This window comes from Saccostrea echinata, unplaced genomic scaffold (genome assembly GCF_033153115.1).
Source record: "Saccostrea echinata isolate AGI-Se365-2 ecotype Australia unplaced genomic scaffold, CSIRO_AGI_Sech_v1 ptg000023l, whole genome shotgun sequence".
NCBI lineage: Eukaryota > Metazoa > Mollusca > Bivalvia > Ostreida > Ostreidae > Saccostrea > Saccostrea echinata.
In genome coordinates, this window is record NW_026889772.1 from 12,342,834 (window position 1) to 12,369,179 (window position 26,346).

Consider the following 26,346-nt stretch of genomic DNA (forward strand, 5'->3'; position numbering starts at 1 on the left):
AGTTGTAGTTTGTTAAAATAAATAATTTTGCTTCAGTAATGTATACAAAAATATTGTTTGTTTAAGAGTTATCGTTTAAGGACTTTCGGCTCCTATCGGCCCCTAAGGTGATGAGTCAGCCCTTTTTTCTTGATATCGTGTTACAGATCTTTTTATTCTGCACAAATATTGTTCAATATGTTTTAACAAAATAATTATACTTTAAAAGATATGATACAAAATGTCTCAAAAATTCACTCGTGATTTGTGTCCTAAATTTTGACCCCTACCGAGCTTCCATACTATGCACTTCCGGAAAATATTTAAACCCAGGTGCAATATGGCAACATGTCCTCTATCATCACTGAAAATTTCAGCGCTCTAGCTTAAGCCGTTTTTGAGTTCCATCGCAGACAAGGAGGTCCTCTAAATTTTAATAAAAGGGCGATAACTTATGACCGGAAGTGATTTTCAAAAAACCATATTGCCGGAATTAACTTCAGATGTCAACGCATCTACCATGAAAATTTGAATAAAATCGAACCAGCCATCTCCGAGAAATCTTCTGCACAAATTTTGTAAAGAAAAAAAAGAATAATAACTAGATGGTTCTCGTTGCGAGCAACGAGTGGGTCTTCCGTCTGATTTTGGATAAGATTAGTCAAGATCTTGACTGAGATATTCGTCTGTAAAAAGTGAAAGGACGCATATTGTTTAGAACATTATTCTGAACATCTTTTGTTCAATATTGCTTATCAAAATATTTCCCCTTGTTCGAGGTGTCAAAGATTTAGCATCCTGGCCCCTTATTACGTAACATATGATCAAAATTTTATAATATATAGTTGCAGGATGTTAAGATAAACATTTTTGCTTCAGTAACTTATAACAAAATATTCATCATTAAAGAGTTATAGATGAAAGACTTTTGGCCCTTCTGAGCCCCAAATTTGAGGGGTCAGCCCCTTTTTCTTGATATCAAATGAAAGGTCTTGTGATTTTGAAGACTTTTTGTTCAACAACTATTCAGAAATTTCCTTTCGTTTAAGAGATATATAGAATAAGAATATTTAGGGGCCAGCCCTCCAACTCCTTAATGGAGATGTCTTGCAAAAATTATAAGGGTGTATATTGTTTAGAATATTATTCTGAACATCTTTTGTTCAATATTGCTTATCAAAATATTTCCCCTTTTCGAGATATAATGTGTCAAAGATTTAGCATCCTGGCCCCTTATTACGTAACATATGATCAAAATTTTATAATATATAGTTGCAGTATGTTAAGATAAACATTTTTGCTTCAATAACTTATAACAAAATATTGATCATGAAAGAATTATAGATGAAAGACTTTTGGCCCTTCTGAGCCCCTAATTTGAGGGGTCAGCCCCTTTTTCTTGATATCAAATGAAAGGTCTTGTGATTTTGAAGACTTTTTGTTTAACAACTATTCAGAAATTCCCTTCCGTTTAAGAGATATATAGAATAACACTATTTAGGGGCCAGCCCTCCAACTCCTTAATGGGGATGTCTTACAAAAATTAAAAGGGTGTTTATTGTTAAGAACATAATTCTGAACATCTTTTGTTCAATATTGTTTATCAAAATATTTCCCCTTTTCGAGATATAACGTGTCAAAGATTTAGCATTTTGGCCCCTTATGGCCCCTTATTACGTAACATATGATCAAAATTTTTTAATATATAGTTGTAGAATTTTAAGATAAACATTTTTGCTTCAGTAATTTATAACAAAATATTCATCATTAAAGAGTTATAGATGAAAAATTTTTGGCCCTTCTGAGCCCCAAATTTGAGGGGTCAGCCCCTTTTTCTTGATATTAAATGAAAGGTCTTGTGATTTTGAAGACTTTTTGTTCAACAACTATTCAGAAATTTCCTTTCGTTTAAGAGATATATAGAATAACACTATTTAGGGGCCAGCCCTCCAGCCTCTTAATGGGGGTGTCTTACAAAAATTAAAAGGGTGTATATTGTTTAGAACATTATTTTGAACATCTTTTGTTCAATATTGCTTATCAAAATATTTCCCCTTTTCGAGATATAACGTGTCAAAGATTTAGCATTCTGGCCCCTTATGGCCCCTTATTACGTAACATATGATCAAAATTTTATAATATATAGTTGTAGAATTTTAAGATAAACATTTTTGCTTCAATGACTTATAACAAAATATTCATCATTAAAGAGTTATAGATGAAAGACTTTTGGCCCTTCTGAGCCCCTAATTTGAGGGGTCAGCCCCTTTTTCTTGATATCAAATGAAAGGTCTTGTGATTTTGAAGACTTTTTGTTCAACAACTATTCAGAAATTTCCTTCCGTTTAAGAGATATATAGAATAACTTTATTTAGGGGCCAGCCCTCCAACTCCTTAATGGGGATGTCTTACAAAAATTAAAAGGATGTATATTGTTAAGAACATTATTTTGAACATCTTTTGTTCAATATTGTTTATCAAAATATTTCCCCTTTTCGAGATATAACGTGTCAAAGATTTAGCATTCTGGCCCCTTATGGCCCCTTATTACGTAACATATGATCAAAATTTTATAATATATAGTTGTAGAATTTTAAGATAAACATCTTTGCTTCAATGACTTATAACAAAATATTCATCATTAAAGAGTTATAGATGAAAGACTTTTGGCCCTTCTGAGCCCCTAATTTGAGGGGTCAGCCCCTTTTTCTTGATATCAAATGAAAGGTCTTGTGATTTTGAAGACTTTTTGTTCAACAACTATTCAGAAATTTCCTTCCGTTTAAGAGATATATAGAATAACTTTATTTAGGGGCCAGCCCTCCAACTCCTTAATGGGGATGTCTTACAAAAATTAAAAGGATGTATATTGTTAAGAACATTATTTTGAACATCTTTTGTTCAATATTGTTTATCAAAATATTTCCCCTTTTCGAGATATAACGTGTCAAAGATTTAGCATTCTGGCCCCTTATGGCCCCTTATTACGTAACATATGATCAAAATTTTATAATATATAGTTGTAGAATTTTAAGATAAACATCTTTGCTTCAATGACTTATAACAAAATATTCATCATTAAAGAGTTATAGATGAAAGACTTTTGGCCCTTCTGAGCCCCTAATTTGAGGGGTCAGCCCCTTTTTCTTGATATCAAATGAAAGGTCTTGTGATTTTGAAGACTTTTTGTTCAATATGTTTTAACAAAATACTTCTATTTAAAATGTTATTATCAGAAATGTCTCTAAAATTCACTCATAAATCACATCCTAAATTTCTACCCCTGCCGAGCTTCCATACATCGCACTTCCGGAAAATTTGAAAACCAAGGTGCACATCTAGAGTATATCCTCTATCACCACTGAAAGTGTCAACACTCTAGCATTTGTCGTTCTTGAGTTTTTGTGCAGACAAAAGGTCTATGTAAAAATCGATCAAAGGGCGATAACTTCTGACCGGAAGTGATTTTTCAAAAACTGAAGCGGCGTTATAAACTTCAGTTAGCAACGCACTAACCCTGAAAATTTGAAGCAAATCGATCAAGAGATCTCCGAGAAATCTTCTGCACAAAATCGGTAAGGAAAAAAAAAGAATAATAATAATAACTAGATGCGATCTCGTTGCGAGCAACGAGTGGGTCTTCCGTCCGATTTTTGATAAGATGAGATGCGAATTTAACTGAGATTTTCGTTCATAAATATATAAATAGTCAAAGCGTACAATTTGCTTCAGTTATCTTTAACAAAATTTTGATCATTAAAGAGTTATGAATAAAAGGTTTTTGGCCCCTCTTATAGCCTAAGAACGAAATATTTGATGAAGATTTTAAAATATATATAGTTGCAGATCGTGAAATGAACATTACTGTTAAAGAGTTACAGATAAAAGACTTTAGGCCCCTCTGAGCCACTAGAAGATCATTCTAAACAACTTTTGTTCAATATTGCTTTTCAAAATGTTTCCCCTTTTCGAGATATACGTCGTCAAAGATTAAATATTCTGGCCCCTTATGGCCCCTAATTCCGTAATGTTTGATGAAAATTTTTAAAATGTTTGGTTGCAAATTGTGAAGATGAACATTTTTGCTTCAATAATTAATATCAAAATATTTAACGTTAAAAAGTTATAAGTGAAAGACTTTTGTCCCCACTAAGCCCCTCATTTGTGGGGTCAGCCCCTTTCTCTTGATATCACATAAAAGTTTTTGTAATTCTGAAGACTTTTTGTTCAACAAGTATTTAGAAGTTTCGTTTCGTTTTCGAGATATGTAGACTTGAAATATTTAGGGGCCGTCCCTTTAAGTCCTTTTAGGGGCTGTTTAGGAAAAATTAAAAGGATGTACATTGTTGAGATCATCATTCTAAACAACTTTTGTTCAATGTTGCTTTTCAAAATGTTTCCCCTTTTGGAGATATAAAGCGTCAAAGATTTAGCATTCTGGCCCCTTATGGCCCCTAATTACGTAATATTTGATGAAAACTTTAAGATATATAGTTGCAGATTGTGAAGATGAACATTTGTGCTTTTATAATTAATATTAAAATATTTAACATTAAAGAGTTATAGATGAAAGACTTTTGGCCCCTCTGGGCCCCTAATTTAAGGGCTCAGCCCCTTTCCCTTGATATCATATGAAAGGTCTTGTAATTCTAAAGACCTTTTGTTCAACAACTATTCAGAAGTTTTGTTTCGTTTTCGAGATATGCAGACTTGAAATATTTAGGGGCCGTCCCTTTAAGTCCTTATAGGGGCTGTTTAGGAAAAAACAAAAGGATGCACATTGTTGAGACTATCATTCTTAACAACTTTTGTTCAATATTGCTTTTCAAAATTTTCCCCTTTTCGAGATATAAAGCGTCAAAGATTTAACATTCTGGCCCCTTCTGGCCCCTAATTATGTGCCATATGACGTAAAAATTATAATATTTAGTTGTAGATTGTTAAGATAAATATTTTTGCTTCAGTAATGTATGCCAAAATATTGCTTGTTTAAGAGTTATCGATTAAAGACTTTTGTCCCCTATCGGCCCCTAATGTGATAAGTCAGCGCTTTTTTATTGATATCATGTTACAGATCTTGTCAATCCGCACAAATTTTGTTCAATATGTTTTAACAAAATAATTATACTTTAAAGGATATGACACAAAATGTCTCAAAAATTCACTCATGATTCGTGTCCTAATTTTCGACCCCTACCGAGCTTCCATACTAGGCACTTTCGGAAAATATCTAAACCCAGGTGCATAATGGCAACATGTCCTCTATCATCACTGAAAATTTCAGCACTCTAGCTTAAGCCATTTTTGAGTTCCATCACAGACAAGGAGGTCCTCTGAATTTTAATAAAAGGGCGATAACTTCCGACCGGAAGTGATTTTTCAAATTTTGAAATGCCGGTACAAACTTCAGATGATAAGACATAAACTCTGAAAATTTGAAGTAAATCGATCAATTGATCTCCGAGAAATCTTCTGCACAAAATCGGTAAGGAGAAAAAAAAGAATAATAATAATAAAAGTGAAAAAGAAACATAAGAATAATATAAGGGTCTTCCGCTGAAGACGGAAGACCCTAAAAAGAAAAGTGAAAAATCAACAATAGAATAATAGAAGGGTCTTCCGCAGAAGACGGAAGACCCTAATAATAACTAGATGGTTCTCGTTGCGAGCAACGAGTGGGTCTTCCGTCTGATTTTGGATAAGATTAGTCAAGATCTTGACTGAGATATTCGTCTGTAAAAGGTGAAAGGATGGAAATTGTTTAAAACATTATTCTGAGCATCTTTTGTTCATTATTGCTTATCAAAATATTTCCCCTTGTTCGAGGTGTGAATGATTTAGCATTCTGGCCCCTTATGGCCCCTTATTACGTAACATATGATTAAAATTTTATAATATATAGTTGCAGAATGTTAAGATGAACATTTTTGCTTCAGTAATTTATAACAAAATATTGATCATTAAAGAGTTATAGATGAAAGACTTTTGGCCCTTCTGAGCCCCTAATTTGAGGGGTCAGCCCCTTTTTCTTGATATCAAATGAAAGGTCTTGTGATTTTGAAGACTTTTTGTTCTACAACTATTCAGAAATTTCCTTTCGATTAAGAGATATATAGAATAACAATATTTAGAGTCCAGCCCTTCAAGTCCTTAACGGGGATGTCTTGCAAAAATTAAAAGGGCGTATATTGTTTAGAACATTATTCTGAACATCTTTTGTTCAATATTGCTTATCAAAATATTTCCCCTTTTCGAAATATAATGTGTCAAAGATTTAGCATTCTGGCCCCTTCTTGCCCCTTATTACGTAACATATGATCAAAATTTTATAATATTTAGTTGCAGATTGTTAAGATGAACATTTTTGCTTCAGTAATTTATAACAAAATATTCATCATTAAAGAGTTATAGATGAAAGACTTTTGGCCCTTCTGAGCCCCTTATTTGAGGGGTCAGCCCCTTTTTCTTGATATCAAATGAAAAGGTCTTGTGATTTTAAAGACTTTTTGTTCAATATGTTTTAACAAAATACTTCTATGTAAAATGTTATTATAAGAAATGTCTCTAAAATTCACTCATAAATCACGTCCTAAATTTTGACCCCTACCGAGCTTCCATACTTCGAACTTCCGGAAAATTTGAAAAGCAAGGTGCACATCTAGAACATGTCCTCTATCACCACTGAAAGTTTCAACACTCTAGCATTTGTCGTTCTTGAGTTTTTGTGCAGACACAAAGTCTATCTAAAAATCGATCAAAGGGCGATAACTTCAGACCGGAAGTGATTTTTCAAAAACTGACAAGCCGTTATAAACTTCAGATACCAACGCATTAACCCTGAAAATTTGGAGCAAATCGATCGAGCGATCTCCGAGAAATCTTCTGCACAAAATCGGTAAGGAAAAAAAAAAGAATAATAATAATAAAAAGAAAAGTGAAAAATCAACAATAGAATAATAGAAGGGTCTTCCGCAGAAGACGGAAGACCCTAATAATAAAGGTAAAAAAGAAACCGAAGAATAATAGAAGGGTCTTCCGCTGAAGACGGAAGACCCTAATAATAAACAGTACAATCACTATAAGGTCTTCCGTCTGGAACGGAAGACCTTAATAATAATAATAAGAAACAGAGTAAAAACAATATGTTCCCAAACTTCGTTTGGGGAACATAATAATAATAATAATAAGAAACAGAGTAAAAACAATATGTTCCCAAACTTCTTTTGGGGAACATAATAAGCCTTATTGTCTGGCATAATTCATTTTAAATGTATCATTATATATTTTGGGACTGATTTCGACAAAATCTAATTAAGATTAAGAGATAAAATGTAGAGGTATATACCACAAAGCAACATATCTGGTCTTTGTTCCCAAAATGTGTACAAAATGCACGATTTTGCGTTAAAGGGAAATGGGCTACCTCAACACCCCAGCCCAAAAATACTCAATGCCCCCCCTCCCCCCCCCCCATTTGCAAAAATCTGGATCCACTCGGATCCTGCTATTTCAACAGCCAAATAATTATTGAGACAATTACATTCCAAAATAAGTATAAGTATAAATAAGCAAGCTTCTGAAATAACGCATCTAGAATTTCTGTAGAAAAATCAATCTTATATATCCTACCATTAATTCTCATTCTGGGCAAAAAAAGTAAAAGACTGCTAAATCAGAAGTTAAGTTTGTACAAGCAGTAGTCACTTCCGCCTCAGTGGGAAGATTTATCTGCGGCTATACAACTCTACACATATTACTAGTAGGGAATATCCGCTGTGATAATCAGTCACTTGCATACATGTTCGTAAACGTGACTGTTACAGCTAGACATCGCGTTTACATCAATTAGATACAGTTTTCTATATACCATCATGCGCTTTGAAGGGAAATTTGCGGGTCTTGCGGATAAGACCTTAAAAACCGAGGCCCCGTGTCGGGACAGGCGTTAGCACGATAGAAATCCCTCACTGCTCAATAGCCCTGAGTGCCGAGTAAAGGTCTAAATATGAAGCCCTTCACCGGTATAAGGTGACGTCGTCTAGCTGTTAGATGGCCTGAACGCACTAAATTTTTAGACGTGACTATATTATTAGGAAAATGTAAAAAAAAAATTGAAAGAAAAATAAAACAACTTGAATCAATCCAATAAAAATCAAGATAGCCCGTGCGTCATTATATCCTACATCGATAAAATCATATTACGAAACCTATTCATTGATTTTCAAATTCTTCAATTAAAGAAAATATAAAAATTATTTATTAAAATAGTTTTAGCTTCTATTTAAACATGTATTTAAAAATAGTTGAAAAATGTAATTTTAAAAAATGTTAGATACACAACATCTAGCCTTTCAAAACATACTTTTACGGATTTAAATTATATCATCTCGTATCCTGTTTTCGACCGTATTGTATTTTCGACCATTTTTTTCCCAATCTGCTTCCTGTGCAGATACCGCGCGGTACAGCATTATTTTCTGCTGCTCCACTTGGAATAATACATTTCAAGTACAACTGAAATGAATATACACAAAATAAATTAATTTAATGGATTTCCCTCATGATTTTAGACCGATATCAAAAATTCTAATCTTTTTTAAATAGATATCGGCATTTTCTTGCAGATTTTCATTGAAAAATTCAACGTAATTTCATTGATTTTTTTTTTTTGAAATGCACAGCTACTGACGGAAGGGTATAACCAATGAATAAAATTGTCTACAACCAAAGTATGCAACTTGTTTTAAAAGTATTTTTATGAAAGAGAGATGATAGTATTTTTATTGTTTGGAATATCATACAGATTGATATTTACAGCCAATACTGACTGGGAGTCCATACTTTATTTAGGTAGAAAACACATGACGATATTATTTTTGTACGGAAAACCACACCCTCCTCATATTATGGCATATAAATAAAGTTAACAAAAAACTGCAATTTGGGTTATATTATTTTATTAACAGACACATATACTATTCTTGTAAGCCTTAATTTTTAAAGATTTTTTAAAGCTTGCAATAAATCAATAAATAACATCTAAATAGGTCGAAAATACAATACGCCAGGATAAGAGCTCTTTTCAATTTTTTTTCTCATAAATATATGCATATATTTATTTAAAAGAGTGATATACATATTAAATTTCATGTGTTTTCTAAAAATTTTTTAATGATTAAGATTTCTATACATTTAAAACACTTACAAGTACACATACAGGTTATACATCGCTAAACAAGAAAAAGAATGTAAACGTGTACATGTAATTTTAACTTGTAGTTTACACCTACCAGTACAGGTACAGGTATGTTTGCTAAGTACGATTACAAGTTTCATTCCTTGAATATATTCATTTGTAGGAAAATTTCCCAAGTTTTTTTAACTACAATTTATAAATCGGTAAACCCGCATTAAGTTCAACTCAGTGATGAGGTTCAAACTAAAAGCATGAATTAATTACAAGCTGCTAAAAAATATTGATATCTTTTCACTACCATTTATTATTATTATCACCACTTTCACTGCTTACGTATGGTATCCATGGAAACCAAGTTATATTCTTGAGGATTAAATCAAATAAAATCTGCTTATTATTAATAGTTCATGTTCATTTGAATAAAATCATGGATGAAATAACATATACCTTCTACTAGCAAAATCGTATGATTCTACTGAATCACTGTACATAATATTATCGCCATGATTACAGGAATAAAAACAATCTTTTTTCCAACATCCTTTTCACTTTTTTATGTAACAAAATTTTATATAATACATGTATAACTTACAATGTAAAATTAAAAGTTTCTGATAATTTTGCGTTTTTTAAAATTTGATAAAAAACTCATACTTTGATTTCAAAAATCATAAAGCTCTGTTTCCATAGCAACCAAAATACCTGAAGACAAATTATATATGTGTTGATCCTTACGTCAAGATCTTAGGATTTTTTTGTTTGTTTGTTTATGCTGTCATATAATGATCTGGGAAATAAAAAAAAGATTTTTTTTATTTCAAGACACAAATGTATGTTCAAATGTAACCATAGTAACAAACTATTACTCATGGATTCCCCATAGATTCAGTATAAGACTTCACCTTCCTATGTGTGGTCATTTACATTCTTTGTCCCTGAACAAATTCACAATGAGGGGGGGGGGGGGTGAAAATAGCCAGAAATCACACTGATTTTTCCAACTTTTAGGCCCATAACTATATTAACAGAAATCCATGATAACCAATATAATAATCTCCCCTTTATTTTCCAAGAAAAGTAACTCTTCCGTCAATGTAACGTAAAGATCAATAATACAATATTTTTTTCTTACTTCATCTCCATTAAATGAATAATTATACATATATATAAGTATACAAGATGAAATGTCTTTCTTTATTTGTTAATACGGGGATTAACGGTTGAAACCGCGGTAGGTAAAAAAAAAAAACATACTAGTAACCAGATTATGCAGGTTGTTGTATGGTTGCAACCTTTAACTCCCGGATTAGATAGCGTTTTATTGCTTAATTATTGATTTAAACTTGGGATTTGGCTCAATGTATAATTTGCATTCATAATTACATGCAATGTTTTATTGTTACATAAGTTTGTGTTATCTATTCTAAATATGACAGAAAAACAGGTGAATCATGGGTGGGGGTTGATTTTTGACATTTAAGTTGATCGTGTCAAGGTTTGGAAAGGGGTTCTCCGAGTCCTACCCAAATACTGATAAAAATTTGCACAAGTTGTCATCTTATTGTTTTTAAAGTTCAACAAAAAAGCTATGCACTAATAGTAATAATATTTGTTGTTTTGACAATAAATTCAACAAGTTCCAATTATGGGCCAAAAATTAATCAACCCCCTTTTTTTACACAAATCTTTCAAAAATTCTCTCTTTAACAGAATTTACATTGTTAAATTATGTAATATCAGACTGGTAATGAAATATTTACGCAAGAGGCCCATACGGGCTGCATATTAATGCTTGATTTAAAAAAGTGTGCTACTTCCCTGGTTACCAGAATTTGAAGGAGAGCGCATTTACATGTAGTATTACTGTCTTATGACAGCATCTAGTTTATTTCTTAACCATATTACAATGTTCAGAAAATCATCAAATGATGAAAAATATAATAATTATTCTAATAATATTGTGTTTTTTCCCTTGTTGGCTTGTTTGTTTTTCCCGGATAGAGAGATAGGTTTCTGATTTTAGGGTTGACGCTAAACATAAAAATAACTTGGAATGGCATCATGGCAGGGGAATGCTTGTATGTTAGTACGTGTCCATTGTATCTTTAAGCTTGTGACTAAAAATTTTATAACCATGCCTGTACCTGATGTTTATTTGAATTAAATAATTGATTGCTGTGAGCCCCATCCTAGCCCAAAGAATGCACTGTGTCAAATTATTTCTTATCTGGCCCTGTGGTACTGAAGAAAATAAAAAAAAATATACAAAGACAGACGTTATACAGAGAGATGTTCCTTGGTCAGAAAAGCTCACATGAGCCTTTGTCTCATATAAGCTGAGAATGACTGAAAATAAAACATGGAAGAACATATAAGCATTTATTTACACCGTTGTACAAATATCAATTCACAAATCGTGAATTTAATCATTTGTTATTCACAACTTTTTAACAAAGCTAAGACAACAGTACGGAATACAAACTGCATACGTTTACAAAACAATATCATGTTAACAGCAAATTAAAATCAGTTACTGGGTTCATTTATTTTACAATTGCATGCCAATGCCATTAAGTTCAAGTACAATGTAAACGTTCGCGCCAGTATTAAAACGTTTGTGTTCACAGCACTCTATTTTCATAGATCCTGGCACTTTTCATTGTGGAAAACAAAGTGGTCACATAAAGAAAAAGATACACTCAACAACAAAGGGTATATAAAGTTATATATACCGTCATTAACAAACAAACGAACAAACAAAAAAAAAAGAGGAATCGGTAGAGGAATTAATACACAGAGGCTTGCTGTCCCTGAAAACTTCCCTGAAATACTGAATGATCTAACACCTGTTTCTTATTATTACTTATATAAATGTCACCGTTGGGGTACTCCTCGCTTATTCCCGAACTATTTTGTTCGTTTTCTTGATCTGCTTTTTCTTGACTGGAGAGCTTTTCTACCGAGTCACGTGATAAAGACTTACTCTCAGACACCCTTGCTCTTTTTGTTGGCTGTTCACTTTCATTGTCATTGTCCTGTGAATATTCAAACACCTGTTCCAAAGCTCTTTTCAAGTCATTCTCGCATGTCACAGAGACAGGTTGACCACATTCTGAACTATTTAATTCCTTTTTTATGACGCATTTTACCTGTTCTGCTTGCACAGTTATCGAATCTGACATCATCATATGTGTTCCAAAGTTATAGCTGCTAGAATAACAACCTTCTTCTATTTGTTTAATTTCTCCCATACCGGAAACGTCATGGATGCTGGGAATTATGTTTTCCTGGATCGAGTTCGGTTGGTATTGTGTAACGATTTGAGGTGGATATGTAACAGCCCGTGCCACAGGTGTCGTTCCAGTGAAAGCTACATTGGTTGGAAACAAACCTTGTTGAGGATACGTCATGTAGTTTTGGTGCGATTGGTTCGAATTGTCAATGTGGCGTCTACAAAAGTTTAAAGTAATTCTGTTTACGACAAAATACTTTCAAAAAATTATGCTATATCAATTTAAAACAGTAACAAAAGGCCCATGCTCACTTTGTGCCAAAAATTAAGCTCTTTCAATTCTGATAAATGAAAATGTGATAAAAACTTTTTGTTCCTTCTACTATTGTTTTACCAATGGCCATTATTTTATTAACGATTTTAATCGACAACATTTATGTCTAATATATATTTAAAACTAATGACCTTATTGATCCAAATCCCCAAAGTCATGTTACCCTTAAATGTCATGGACTTTTATGAACTAGTAATTAAGGGGGATCGACCCTCCGATAAGAAAGATAACTTTCCAAGTAAAAAATCCTACTATTACTAATAGTTTATTTTACCAGAGTTCAATATTTGAGATCTTTCAGTAGTCAATTCGATCAATCTTAACACACAATGGAAACATTAACTTCTATTTCCTTTTGCCTACACTTTTCAAATTGTTTTATTATATTCAACAAAAACCATTTCAATCCAGATTTAAATCCCTTTCAAATGGAATAAGTTCTATCTTTTTATGGACCATTTTAAAAATGCTTTGATGTATCAAGTACCAAATGTAGAATTTTAATATAATTTTTATTAGTATTGCATTTTTTTCCATCGAAAAAAATATTTATAAGAAAGATAACTCTTGCTAATGGATGTATTCTTTTCTTAGAAGCACATATAACACTATGATGTTCTGACTTAGGAAGTAACGCTTTATTATGTTTTCTTATATGAGTTTAATAGGTATGACACTAAATATTATTTTCCTTTACACCTCATATTTTTAATTTTATGCTGCGATATTCTCTGTGTTAAAAATTTCCTCATATCATGAGCTGACAAAAAATTCGTTTCTGAAAAAATAAGCTATGGAAGGGAATTACCGCCAAAAGTCTATTTATCTTGCTTTTATTCTTATTCTGCCTACTTCTTTATTCTTTGTTATTATTGTAACTATATGTCACTTTATTGTTTTCATATTCGTCTTTATTACATTTTACTTTGAACTTTTTTCATTCTTCATTTTGTCCTTACTTCTATGTTGCTTTATTCTTGTAAATACGTTCTTTTTTCTTTTAAATTGAAACAGTTTCTTTAATAAATAATTATGATAATTTCTATTACAAATGTAAATTCATTCACGCAAACCATGAAGCGCATTCAACGAAGACAAATGCAAGTAGTTTGAATTTAATGCGGCATTATAACGCTAGGAGGCAGGGTGTTCGCTGCGAGTGTTGGTAAAATTAGGTAAGCAAACCCGGGCCGGGGTTATTCGTGATTTTTCAATTTTCTGCCTTAATACTTTATCAATCGAACCCAAATTTTCAAATGATGTATGTTATAGGCTCAGGCATGTACCTGGTGTCGTTCCCCCTGAAGGCTGGCTAGATGGTAAGACTTCGCCCGGAAGACTAGCTATATAGTGAGACTTCTCCAGGGGAAGTCTCACTATATATCCAGTCTTCCGGGGGAAAGTCTCACTATATAGTCAGTCTTCCCCCTTCATAGCGAAGCTTCCCCCTTTAATTAAGTTTCCGATTATTTTTTTTATTGTAAAACAATGTTTTTATACTAACGTTTTCAGTATTTGGATAAAAGTTCTCCATCCTCTATGAATGAATAAATAAATCTATGAATAAATAATTAAAACATTTTAATAGTGCTTTTATAATTAAAACATCTTAACCATGCAGGTAAACATAGGTAAACTGCACGTTTTTACGGGTAATGACCTCTTTACTGTTAAATTAATTGTGTCTAAATTTTCTTTTGATAAGAATCGTCTCGGAACAATACAATAATCTGCTGTGCACGATAAATTTTTAATGCGCACTTTTATATTGATTCACTTGAAACTATACATCTTTTATATATATATATATATATATATATATATATATATATATATATATATATATATATATATATATATATATATATATATATAATATATATATATATATATATATGATCATTACCTAAATATACAATATATACATCGTCGATGTAAATAAAATCCAAACCAAACACGGAAGGGGGAGTCTCACTATGGTCGTTTAGGGCGGAAGGCTCACTATATAGTCATTGCCCCCCCCCCCCCCCGAGAGGAAGTCTCACTATATAGCCAGACTTCCGGGGGAGGACTCACTATGGGGGAAGTCTTACTATATGACACCGATAGCAGTGGGGGGGGGGGGGGAGGGGCTGGCCACCAAACATTTTTCTAGCCATAACTTTTTACTACTGAAAATGTTCAATGAAAGTCTGATTCCCCCCCCCCCCCACTTTTTGTTGCAGTTTAGTCAAACAAGGGCAATGTATGTAGTGATGTATGAGTAAAATTTGGTATTGAAAGAAGTTGGACCCCACCCCACCCCACCACCAATAAAATTTTCGAGTTTGAAGAATTTTCCTCTTTTTTTGTTTGTTTGTTTGTATGTTTGTTTTTTGCTTGTCAAGATTTTTAGGTAAGTTATTTTTTTTCTTTGCCTGCCCCTTTCAAAATCAATGCTACGTCTCTAAGTTTTATCTGTATTCGCTATAAAAATTGCCAATATTTATATTCATGTATTTATATTTTGAAAATCTCAATATTTTAGATTATTTTTGGCGATTTTTTATTTCCAATTTGCTAAGATGGGTAGGCAATATCAAGCCGACATTTTACGCATTTTTTGCCAAACGAGACATCGACAAAATAATTTTTTAAGTTATTCTAATGTCAAACACTGTGTGCTTACTAGAGATATTTACTTCTTTATTGAAAAGTGCTATTTCTATACAAAAAAAAAAAAAAATAAAAAATAAAAAAAATAAAAAAAAAATACATATTTTCATAAAAACCGGGGGAAGTTTCTAGTATGCCCCGGTCTAGCCTGGTGCCGGCCACGCCTACCTATGACGTTCCGCACTACTTTGCAGTGCATTATGGGTTGACCGAAACCAGACTAGCCCCGGTCCCCAGAATCAGGCGAATGCGCATGAACAGTTATTATTCTGAAAGAAAGAAATGTCAGTCCAGTGGAAGAATATATAGGGGTCCTGAAAAACAACTCAATTTATAAGGGTAATTTGGGTATACTAGTAATTATCAAAATATTTAATATTTTTTATATCAATAAAACTGGAATTCAATCATCCAACAAAAAACTTGAATAGAGTAATATTTTTCAGGTGACAGAAAATACACAATTATTTTGGAGTTTTCCTCATTGGTCCGGTTTTAATGACCCAGATTTTCTTAAAACGTGTTATTTAAAGCAACAAAAACACATTTGAAAGAAGAAATGTTTATAAATAGTTAAAATATAATGTTTAACACCAGAATAATTTATAAATTTATTAGCTTTTAGTAAAAAAAAAAAAAAAAAAAAAAAAAAAAAAAAAAAAAAAAAAACCACTTAAAATGCCAGCTTGATACTGCCTTCCCATTTTACCAACTTGGAAATCAAATATCTTCGAGAAAATCTAAGATATTAAGCATTTCGGGGCAATTTAACGCGTATACAAATAAACCTATATCTAAGATAACTTGAAAGGGTTCGATTGATAAAGTATTAAGGCAGAAAATTGAAAAATCACGAATAACCCCGGCCCGGGTTTGCGTACCTAATTTTACCAACACTCGCAGCGAACACCCTGCCTCCTAGCGTTATAATGCCGCATTAAATTCACACTACTTGTATTCGTCTTCGTTGAATGTGCTTCATGGTTTGCGTGAATGAATTTACATTTGTAATGGAAATTATCATAATTATCTTTTAAAGAAACTGTATCAATTTAAAAGAAAGAAGAACGAATTTACAAGAATAAAGCAACATAGAAGTAAGGACAAAATGAAGAATGAAAAAAGTTCAAAGTAAAATGTAATAAAGACGAATATGAAAACAATAAAGTGACATATAGTTACAATAATAACAAAGAATAAAGAAGTAGGCAGAATAAGAATAAAAGCAAGATAAATAGACTTTTGGCGGTAATTCCCTTCCATACTAACGTGGTTGTCCATTTAATTGATATTTTCATTAGCTTCTCTTGTGTGGTATTTGGAAAATCCGCCAATAGGCAGCGAGTGAAGACTTACCCTTCATAGTTGTCACGGAAACCTTTTGCAAAAGGATTGTGATCAATTTTCAGCTGCGTAATCTACCAAAAGTAAAACGAAAATCAATTAGGCAAATTAAGCAATAATCCGGGTATTGGTAAATCAGTCCCGAAGGAAGCAATTTCAGTTTGGGAGCCCGATATGACAGAAAATTCATGACCTCTTAACAACCAATCAATGGTTTTGAGGAAGCATGTTAAGGGGGCACAACCATAGATTAACTTTTTTTCTAATGTTTAGTTGGTATGGCCATTTTTTTAGGGGGACACAACTGTTTATAAGCTTTTTTTATCGGCTGCAAGAGTGGCACGTCTATTTGTGGTTGTAATTAGACGTTATTTTTTACTAGATCAATAGAATAATACCTTAATGATAGCATACTTAAAAGTTATGAGTAAAATAATATTGAAAACTTGCTTTATATTACGTCTTCAATTGTTGTTATTATGTTTAAATTCTATTTTTATTTCTCACCAGATATTTATGAATTTAAGATTTTAAAATAAAGGTTTACAAGAGGTACTCCCCGACATGGGAGTATGAAAGATATGGACGCAAATCGTTGTGAGTTCCCGGATATTAATTGATAAAAAAAAAAGGTTCGTAAAACAAGTAGATTCTTTTGAATATCCTTCAACTGTGAATGATATAAATAGTAATTACAGTAACTACTACCGAATATAATATTGTTGGTTATGCGCAGATATCCAATGGGCGTGGTCACAATGACGAGGGAGCGTAGCTCCCGAGTTGTCAATATGACCACGTCCATCGGGTATCTGCACATAATCAACAATATTATATGGGGTAAGTCACTTGTACCATAGTTGATTGTTTCTGATTTTAATCTTTACATACAAATGTAATACGAATTTTGACTGACTTGCATTATTGAGAATGTGCCTGACTTCAATGACACATGTTGGTTCTTATTTTTGTCGCATATTCAAAATGTGAAAATTAAATGATTCAAACCTTTTTCAACTTAATTTTAATTTTTTCAATAATTTCAAATATTTAATAATGTAAAGGAATTTATGCATTTAGAATAAAACTCAATTATTTAAGTAAGTTTTTGATTTTCTAGTTTTCTTGATCTGTTATTAATTGAACAATCTTGGAATCATTTAAGAGATACCAACGATGCCATTACCAGACAATATTCTCAATACTAAGGTTATGTCTTCATCAATATGAAAACCACGAGAATAGTGTCAAACGATAAATTGTGCTTTTTTGCACTTGTTTTTGATTTGTTAACGAAGGTCAACGTCTTAAATTTGGTATATCTAACTAATACAGATGATTTTTTCTTTTAGTTAAAAGTGTGGCTTGGGTCTTTGCGTTGTTCTTTTGTCTCAACTCAATGGGCGGAATTTATCGAATAATGTGAGTTACGTACAGATAACCCACAATTTTAACAAAAGAAAGCACGCCTAACTATGGTACAACGAATGATACAATGAGATTTTTTCTACACTAAACATTTATTGTGTTGTCCATCTCCGCCCCGTGTACAGAGCATCAGCAGACAAAGATCCAGGGTATTAGCACGAGGAAAGTCGGCTGATTTTGCATTATGATGATAATGCATTCTTATCATTTATCACTGGTTTTTATCTCGATAAATTTATTTTGATTAACACTATCTTGAATATTTTTTTTTAGCTCTGAATACAGTTTTTAAAGTAGCACGAGATCCTCGATGTTATGATGTACTTCCGATTGAAATATTGTTTTAATTTGGTCGAGTGCTTATTATCGGGTCAAAAATTTTGATACACCGTTTAAAAGAACTCCCTGAAGCTATTTTAATGCAAGTTTTCACAAACTGGGATTTTTATTTAAAATAGAAAAAAATTACAATTATGTAACTACTAATATTTATACTATGGACGTTAAAAAGTGCAAATCCTATAAAAGATATTTCAAATGTCGCTGCTTTTGAACACTTTTTAAAAGAAGATCTATAGATGTATTTCCATTGTTTAATTGTATTAAGAGAAAAAAAAATCATGAAATTAAAGATTCTTAATTTCCAAACCATTTTTGGAAGATTGGATGCATACAACTTGAAACAAATAAGCATGGCACGATTTTTCAAAGTCTACGGAATATCGGTGCTCAAGGGAGTTGTTATTTCCAGAGATTTATCATGAAATTAAAGATTCTAAATTTCCAGACCACTTTAGGAAGATTGGATACATGGAACTTGAAATAAACAAGCAGACACGATTTTTCAAAGTGTACGGAATGCGCGAAAGGGAGTTGTCTTTATTTCCAGAGATTTATAAATTGATTCCGAAAGTGTATACTAAATAGTTACGTAATTGGTGGCAAGCAACGGAAAATCACGAAGGATAGTAACCTTTCTGAAATAGCAGTCATTTTCGTAATGTTAAGAGGGCTGGGAGGTCGTGGCCATTTTTAAACTATATTGATCTCCTTTAGAAGAAGAGCTCCATATAAAGATATAAAAAAAAAATGATCAAATTTTAAAACTAAAATGTATGAATTTTTTCTTTGCCAAATGATAGTTGACAGCTTAAAATATCATATCTAAAAAAAAAGTTATATCTGATGGATAATTTGCTGACCACCCACCCTCTTAAATGGGCGTAAAATGTAGGCGGGAATCAAGAGTTAGCGTGCGCAGTTCTTTACTGCCGTGTCAATAGATAAGTTCAACTCGAGGGTTCCTTTTTAAGCGGAAAGTTTGCGGGAATGATCTATTTACCTTGAAAGCCAAGGTATTTATGTATTTTGAGATCAATGTGATGGAATTGGTACAGTGGGATATACTGTAATCGGGCATCTACAAAAACAAGTCTAAAGGCTTTGATACTCTTACACCTCCTCCCATAATTAATTATCTTCTCTAGTCTCTAAGCCATAGAACTTGGTCCGTTTGACATGTGATTAGTTGCGAAATGATTTCGAATAAAGTAGTTTTTTAGCTTTTGAAAAGAGACGCAAATTTTCATATCTTGTGATTGGTCATCTTCAAAATTACTTTCTTAAAATTTACTCTGATTCTACACGTAAGTTGTGCGAGATTGATATTAAAAGGATGCTGGAGTTCCTCATTGACAACATCTATGTAGTTTTTGGAGACTAGGTATTCCAACAATCCGTTAGAATCTTGATGTGTACTAATCGGCTCCTTTATTAGTCGATCTGTCATTTATATTCCCATGAAGCAGAAATTATTCAAAAACTTCTACATGAGAGGAAGAAAACACTTGCTATGGCCTTCAACTCGGTATTCAGATATATCAACGACTTTTTATCAATTAACAATAGTATGTCGACTCGATATATCCCAGTGAACTCGAAATAAAAGACACTACAGAGTCTGCCTACAGAAGCGTATTAGTCACATCCTACATGTATTACCGGCAACTGGGACTGCCGATGCAACTGGGACGACAGACGGCAAAGTTGTTTATCGCTATGACAGAGACCTGATATTTATCATATTTTTGACTATAATTTATAACATTCATTTACTAACGTGTGGTGGTTCCCGTTTTAACGATACCATTAACTATTTTTTGTAGAATATAAAACTATGATTTCTTATAAAAATAAGATAAGAACAGAATAAAGTTAAATTTCAAGCGTTGTTCAAGAAAATTTTGTCAAACTGAGCTAATATGATTAAAAACTGCTAGTCATATTTCTTGTTGTATATAATAGATTTAGGCTCTCTACGACAGAACTGCAAAATGTGAATACTAGTGTTTGTTGTTAACTAAGTGTGCCACAAGTGTTTGATTTTGGTGGGTTAAGATAGATCTATATTGGCTGTCGTGAACGGCAGACGGTGCAAAACAATGGCAGAATATGGCAATCGGAAACAATGGATACGATTTTTAATAAAATATAAATTTACTGTATCTTATTGAGCTTCAAATTTCGGAAAACATTTTTTTTTGCTGTAAATATTGGTCCCATGTATAGTAGTTGTTATACAACAGTTACTGAATCAAACTTTTCATTTATTACCAAAATGAACGTTTAAAACGGTCCATAGATGATTTAAGAGTCGCAAATTTTGTTTTCCAGCAACACAGAACGAAAAACGGATATTTGGGACTGTAAAATATGATGGACCTTAGTAAAGTATTCAAATATAATAGTTATTTCAATTTCTATGCTTAAGTCTTATGTCATCATAAACTTGGGTTTTTGAATTGCTGGTTTGAGCATTCCATTTCTGAAAAAATAAATCATACAATTAAGAGATATCTAACATGCTAATGACAATGTTGTCAATCAGCTCCGGTACAGACTGATTTGTCATTAAAAAAATCTAATATTAGATACGAGAATGACGCCCGAATAATGATTTTTGTTTGAATATTCTTCTGAAAATGTGTCAATCAGTTCATTTCCTGTGATGAGATATTTTTTTATCATGCAGTGAAGCCGGGATTTTCTTTAATACAGAGGGAAACTGATATAGCATGGCTCCTAGTTTCTCTGGTTCAAAACTATTTTGGTTATTAATTTTAATTTGAATGGTGACGATTAAACACATGAAATATAGAATGCTTACTTATCTGGTGAAATAAATGCTACAAGTTTGATTCCTCTTGACCCTCTCGTGCCCGATTTTATAATTTCTTTTGACAAAAACTTTTGTGAAGGAGTACATTAATTTTCCTAAAAAGCATATAATGTCTACAAAATAAACTTTTAAAGGCGATAGTTATCGGAAATGACAGCTATCGATACATAATAAAAAAAAAAAAAAGCAAAGCATAGCCCAGCTATCTTAGACTATGTAGATTTTAAGAAGAAAAAAGAAAGATTAAATGATACTGTTGAGCTTGGTGATTTTAAAAACATAATTGCTACAGGAAAAAGATTGTGCTAAGTATTATTAACAAAAAGTATAAAAGTTATATAAAGACATTTACAAAAGTCAGAATAATAATTTGGGTTATTTTTAGCTCATCTGAGCATGGCTCAAGTGAGCGTTTCTGATCAAAGGATGTCCAGCACATACCCTCTTTCAAGGGGCGATAATTAAAAATTAGTGAAAATTTAATGGGGCATCTTTTAAAAATCTTCTCAAGAACGACTGGGCGAGAAAAGATGAAAGTTATGTGAAAGCTTTATTGCATAGTGTAGATTCAATTTTTTTTAACCATGACTCCCTGAGCTAGGGTGGAGCCACAATCGGTGATCAAAATTTTACATAGGAATATATAGAACAATTTCTTTTAAAATCTTCTACTCACGAACATCAAAGCCACGATTAGTCACATTTTTTAGTATATGGAAGCATCTTAATGAAGTGTATATTAAATTTGTTCAATTCATGACTCATGGGGGTAGGGTGGGGCCACAATATACTATCAAAGTTTTACGTGGGAATATAAGGGGGGGGGGGGGGAATCTGCCAGAGGACAGCAGGGCTATAGTAACTCTGGTAAGCGATGTAACCCATGGGCCTCTTGTTAAATCCTTAAATGTTTCAAACTATAATTATCCTTCAAGTGATTCCAAATATATATGGTTGCTAAACAGAACTCAACATTTTGGTGATGGGAACATCAAAAACTAAATTGAAATAGAGTTGTTACCGATTGCCATCATCTGTCGTCAGTGTTTGCCGTGTTAACATCCATTTGCTGTTCAAGACAGCCAAAATATCTAAACCCACCAAAATCAAGCGCTCGCAGCACACTTATTAAACAACACAGTCTATCAACATTTTGCAGTTGTGCCGTAAAGAGCCTAGATTTATTATATACAACAAGAAATAAGATCGGGAAGTAGCAATTTTAATTTTATAAGCTCAGTTTGACAAAATTTTCTTGAACGACGATTGAAATTTAACTTTATTTTGTTCTTAATTTGTTTGAAAAAGAGATCATAGTTTTATATTCCATAGAAAAATAGTTTATGGTATGTTACATGTGATATAATATAATATCAATATTATAAATAGTCAAAAATACGATAAAAATCAGGTCTCTGTCATAGCGAAAACAACTTTGCCTTCTGTCGTCAAAGTTGCATCGGCAGTCCCAGTTGCCGGTAATAGGGTATGTTAGTGCCACGTAATCTTTTCTTTTTATAATTTGGTAATTCCAGCTTTAAAGTTGGTAATTCCAACTTTAATCTTGGCTTTTCCAACTTTAAGTTGGTAATTCCAACGTTAAAGTTGTTTTTTCCAACTTTAAAGTTGGTAATTCCAACTTCATAGTTAGTTTTTCTAACTTTAAAGTTGGTAATTCTAACTTTAAAGTTGGTAATTCCAGCTTTAAAGTTGGTAATTCCAACTTTAGAGTTAATAATTCCAACTTGAAAGTTGGTAATTCTAACTTTAATCTTGGCTTTTCCAACTTTAAAATTGGTAATTCCAGCTTTAAAGTCGGTAATTCCAACTTTAATCTTTGCTTTTCCAACTTTAACGTTGGTAATTCCAACTTTAATCTTGTCTTTTCCAACTTTAATTTGAGCTTTTCTAGCACTTTTCCTTAGCCTTTTTTTTTAAATTTTAAATCACTTACCAACTTTATTAATGCAAAGTTAATACACTGAAACAAATTGGATTTTTTACCTTGACCTTCCCTTTGACCTTACATATAACTTTCAATTTTAGAAAACCCTTATATTTCTTTTGATCCATCTTATATAATTTTATAGAGAATAACTTAATACAATTCTGTAAATGGAAGGATTTCAACCAAACCCATTTAAGAGATCAAACATATATTTTGTTTTGTATGCGAGAATGTGTTTGATAGATAGGATGAATCGACATATTTCATGCTACAAATACAATTGAACTAAATGTATCTGTATATGAAAACACAATGAAATAATTCCTTCTTTCATCATAATTTCATAATTAAATCGTTTCTTTCCATTGTAATTACATTGCATTAGTAGCAGTATAGTGTGAATTTGATTCCATGTCTAAAAAGGTTTTTATCTTCAACTTTACAAAATGCTGTAATTGATGCACATTGTATAATTTACATATACTGTTCATACAATATTTTTCAATAATTACTAATTTCGTAAAAATAGTAACTAGTTTTTTCTTAAAATAGAGGCTCTTACTGTGTATCAAAACAAAGAAATAAAGTCATTTAGATATTTTCTGAAGAAACATTATTCATTGATAGTTTTCGAGTTTATGTTGACTGATTTATATTGATAAACATGTTCTAGAAGTAGTAGGAATAAAAAAAAACCTGTGAAGTACAACATATTTTTAGCTTTTAAACAAAATAGATGAAAATCTAATATTTTAAAGAGAAAAAGAAGGTTTTTAAAACCACGTTTGAACATAAATGTTAAATTTTGTGATAATTTGAAATTTTCCATTTGGTATACTTTCCCCCATAAATTTTTATCTTTGTTAATATATTAATGAAAGTGACACTAATTATGAATATTTAACATGATAGCAGATAAAATGAGAGATTTTGCTTAATTTTTTTGCTAAGATGAGCGAAGTATTTTTTTCCAGTTGAGATAGTGTGATGAAAGAAGGGGGTATACATCGTATAGAGTTTCAGGTAGGACACGTAACCTGTCAAGCTGTGTATTTCTGGGGCTTTTTAATTACATAAGATATTATTCCAATCATTCAAATGGGGAAAAACATTACTTTTAACCAAAATAGATTGCAGAGTTATTATGAACTACCGGTTTTATTCAAAACGTATTAGACGTAAAAATATCTATTCAAGAAAATACAACTCTCTCTCACTCTCTCTCTGTGCAAAAATAAAAGGGGGGTTCCACTCTCCGGATCACCCCTTCTGGATAAGCCAATGCGTCACAAGTGATGGTACCATCGAGATATTCGTTCAAACGGTAGAGGAAAAACGTTTAAGATTAAACAGAAACGAATTATCATAAAAGTAAACAAAGGGCCTCAAAGATTTTTCAAAATTTTTTGATGGTAAAAGGTGAGATAGATAATTTTGAAGACGATTGCTCCCACTGTTTAAAGAATAGTTTTGCTGTCGATTTTATATCATTCAAACGCCATGCCCCTTTTTTGAGGCAGTAAGTTGAAGTGTGCATGTTTTATTGTTGCATTAAAAATTTTCCAAAAAATTACAGGAAGATCCTAACCCCTTCCGAATTTCGGCAATTTATATTTTTCATTCTTGCTTGTCATTTTCTTTCTTCCTCTCTCTCCATTGGTGGATAAACGTTGCTACGGACCTGTCTTGGGTTCAAGTCTATCACATTATGATCCTCGAGAAAATAAATCACTTATCGGAGCCTCGCTGTCTATAAGATTCATCAACCCGATATATTTCTGTAGACAGTCAGTAATAAACCTTATAAGTAATAATGTCTCCCAACTTATTCGATACTCAATGTTCTGAGTACGATAAATTTTTAAACCGAGGCTGACTACTGAATGTTGATGTTACCAGGATGTCAACAACCTCGTTTAAAGTCAGCATTTCGTAAATTCTATGGTCGTTATAATGACCTTGTTAGCAAATACAACCTATCACTGGGTCGTATTTTGATTGACATATTTCATACCAATTGTTAAGTCTTTGTTTTTATACTAAATTTGACTACGGATTAAACCGTCTATCAATACATAAGGCTCACTGCGGATGTAACCGGTCGACAGGGAGTGCTTACTCCTCCTAGGCACCCGATCCCACCTCTGGAATATCTGGAATATCCAGGGGTCCGTGTTTTGTCTGTTCACAGATTTGTATTATTATAGGTTTTTTGAGATCGATCACTGTTCGTTATCTTCACTCATTTCATTGGGAAAACTTAAAGTTGCATAATGAGTCAAAACCATGTCTTTCTTTTAAGAAAATTGTATCACAAAACAAAAGATTTCTCTGAAATATGAATATAGCGAAGTTTTGACAACTCAACTGCACTTTAAAGCAAGAAAAAAAATTGCATAATATAAGTGCCGGAAAAACAAATGTTGTATCTATCGCTTTGTTTTTATCGTCAATGTGAACAATGTCAAGGTCACGCGTCCTTTATTTTTAGCATGAAACTTGTAAACAACATTGAATTGGGGCAAGCAGTAGTAAGGAATAAGTTATGATCATCTTTGAAGATTGTATCAAAATTCTCAGTCATCCGACATTTATATCTATGGAATTGAAACCATGGTAAATTCTTCTACTTTTCAGCGCATGCGTACAATAAAGGGGAAGACTGAAGTGAAGCAATATTTTTGTGATGGGTTATACAAAGATTTTTTTTATTTTTATTTTTCTCTATTAAATTAATTTTTTTAGGTTCTGAAACCTGTAATTTTCTGAAACCTAATATCTTCAAGAACTGAACAAAATTTGCATGTGTCATGCAAAAATTCTACTGTTGTCAATTTTCCCGTTTGTCCGTCACAGTGTCACTTTAAGTGCAGTTTCTGATCAATTTCTATCTAACCTTTGAAATGGCCCTTATCCTCTCCAGATGGGTGAGTGAGGCGGACTGAATGAATACATGTATATGTTTAATGCAAGTTACCTCAAGTTAATTCAGTTTAATATAGTGAGTTCAAATATTCTAATTACATGAAAATAAATCACCAGAAACTGCTTG

At 32.3% G+C, this 26,346-nt stretch overlaps 1 protein-coding gene across 1 annotated transcript in view; it reads right to left on the minus strand.

Moving 5' to 3' along the window:
- Positions 1 to 11,641: 11,641 nt before the first annotated feature.
- Positions 11,642 to 26,346, minus strand: part of LOC133191488 (eomesodermin-like) — a 34,696-nt gene continuing 19,991 nt past the window's right edge. The window contains exons 5-6 of the mRNA XM_061327239.1: positions 16,753 to 16,814; positions 11,642 to 12,625 (exon numbers count right to left, since the gene is read on the minus strand). Coding sequence (XP_061183223.1) covers positions 11,962 to 12,625; positions 16,753 to 16,814 — 726 coding nt within the window. The 3' untranslated portion in view covers positions 11,642 to 11,961. The remainder of the gene's footprint in view (positions 12,626 to 16,752; positions 16,815 to 26,346) is intronic.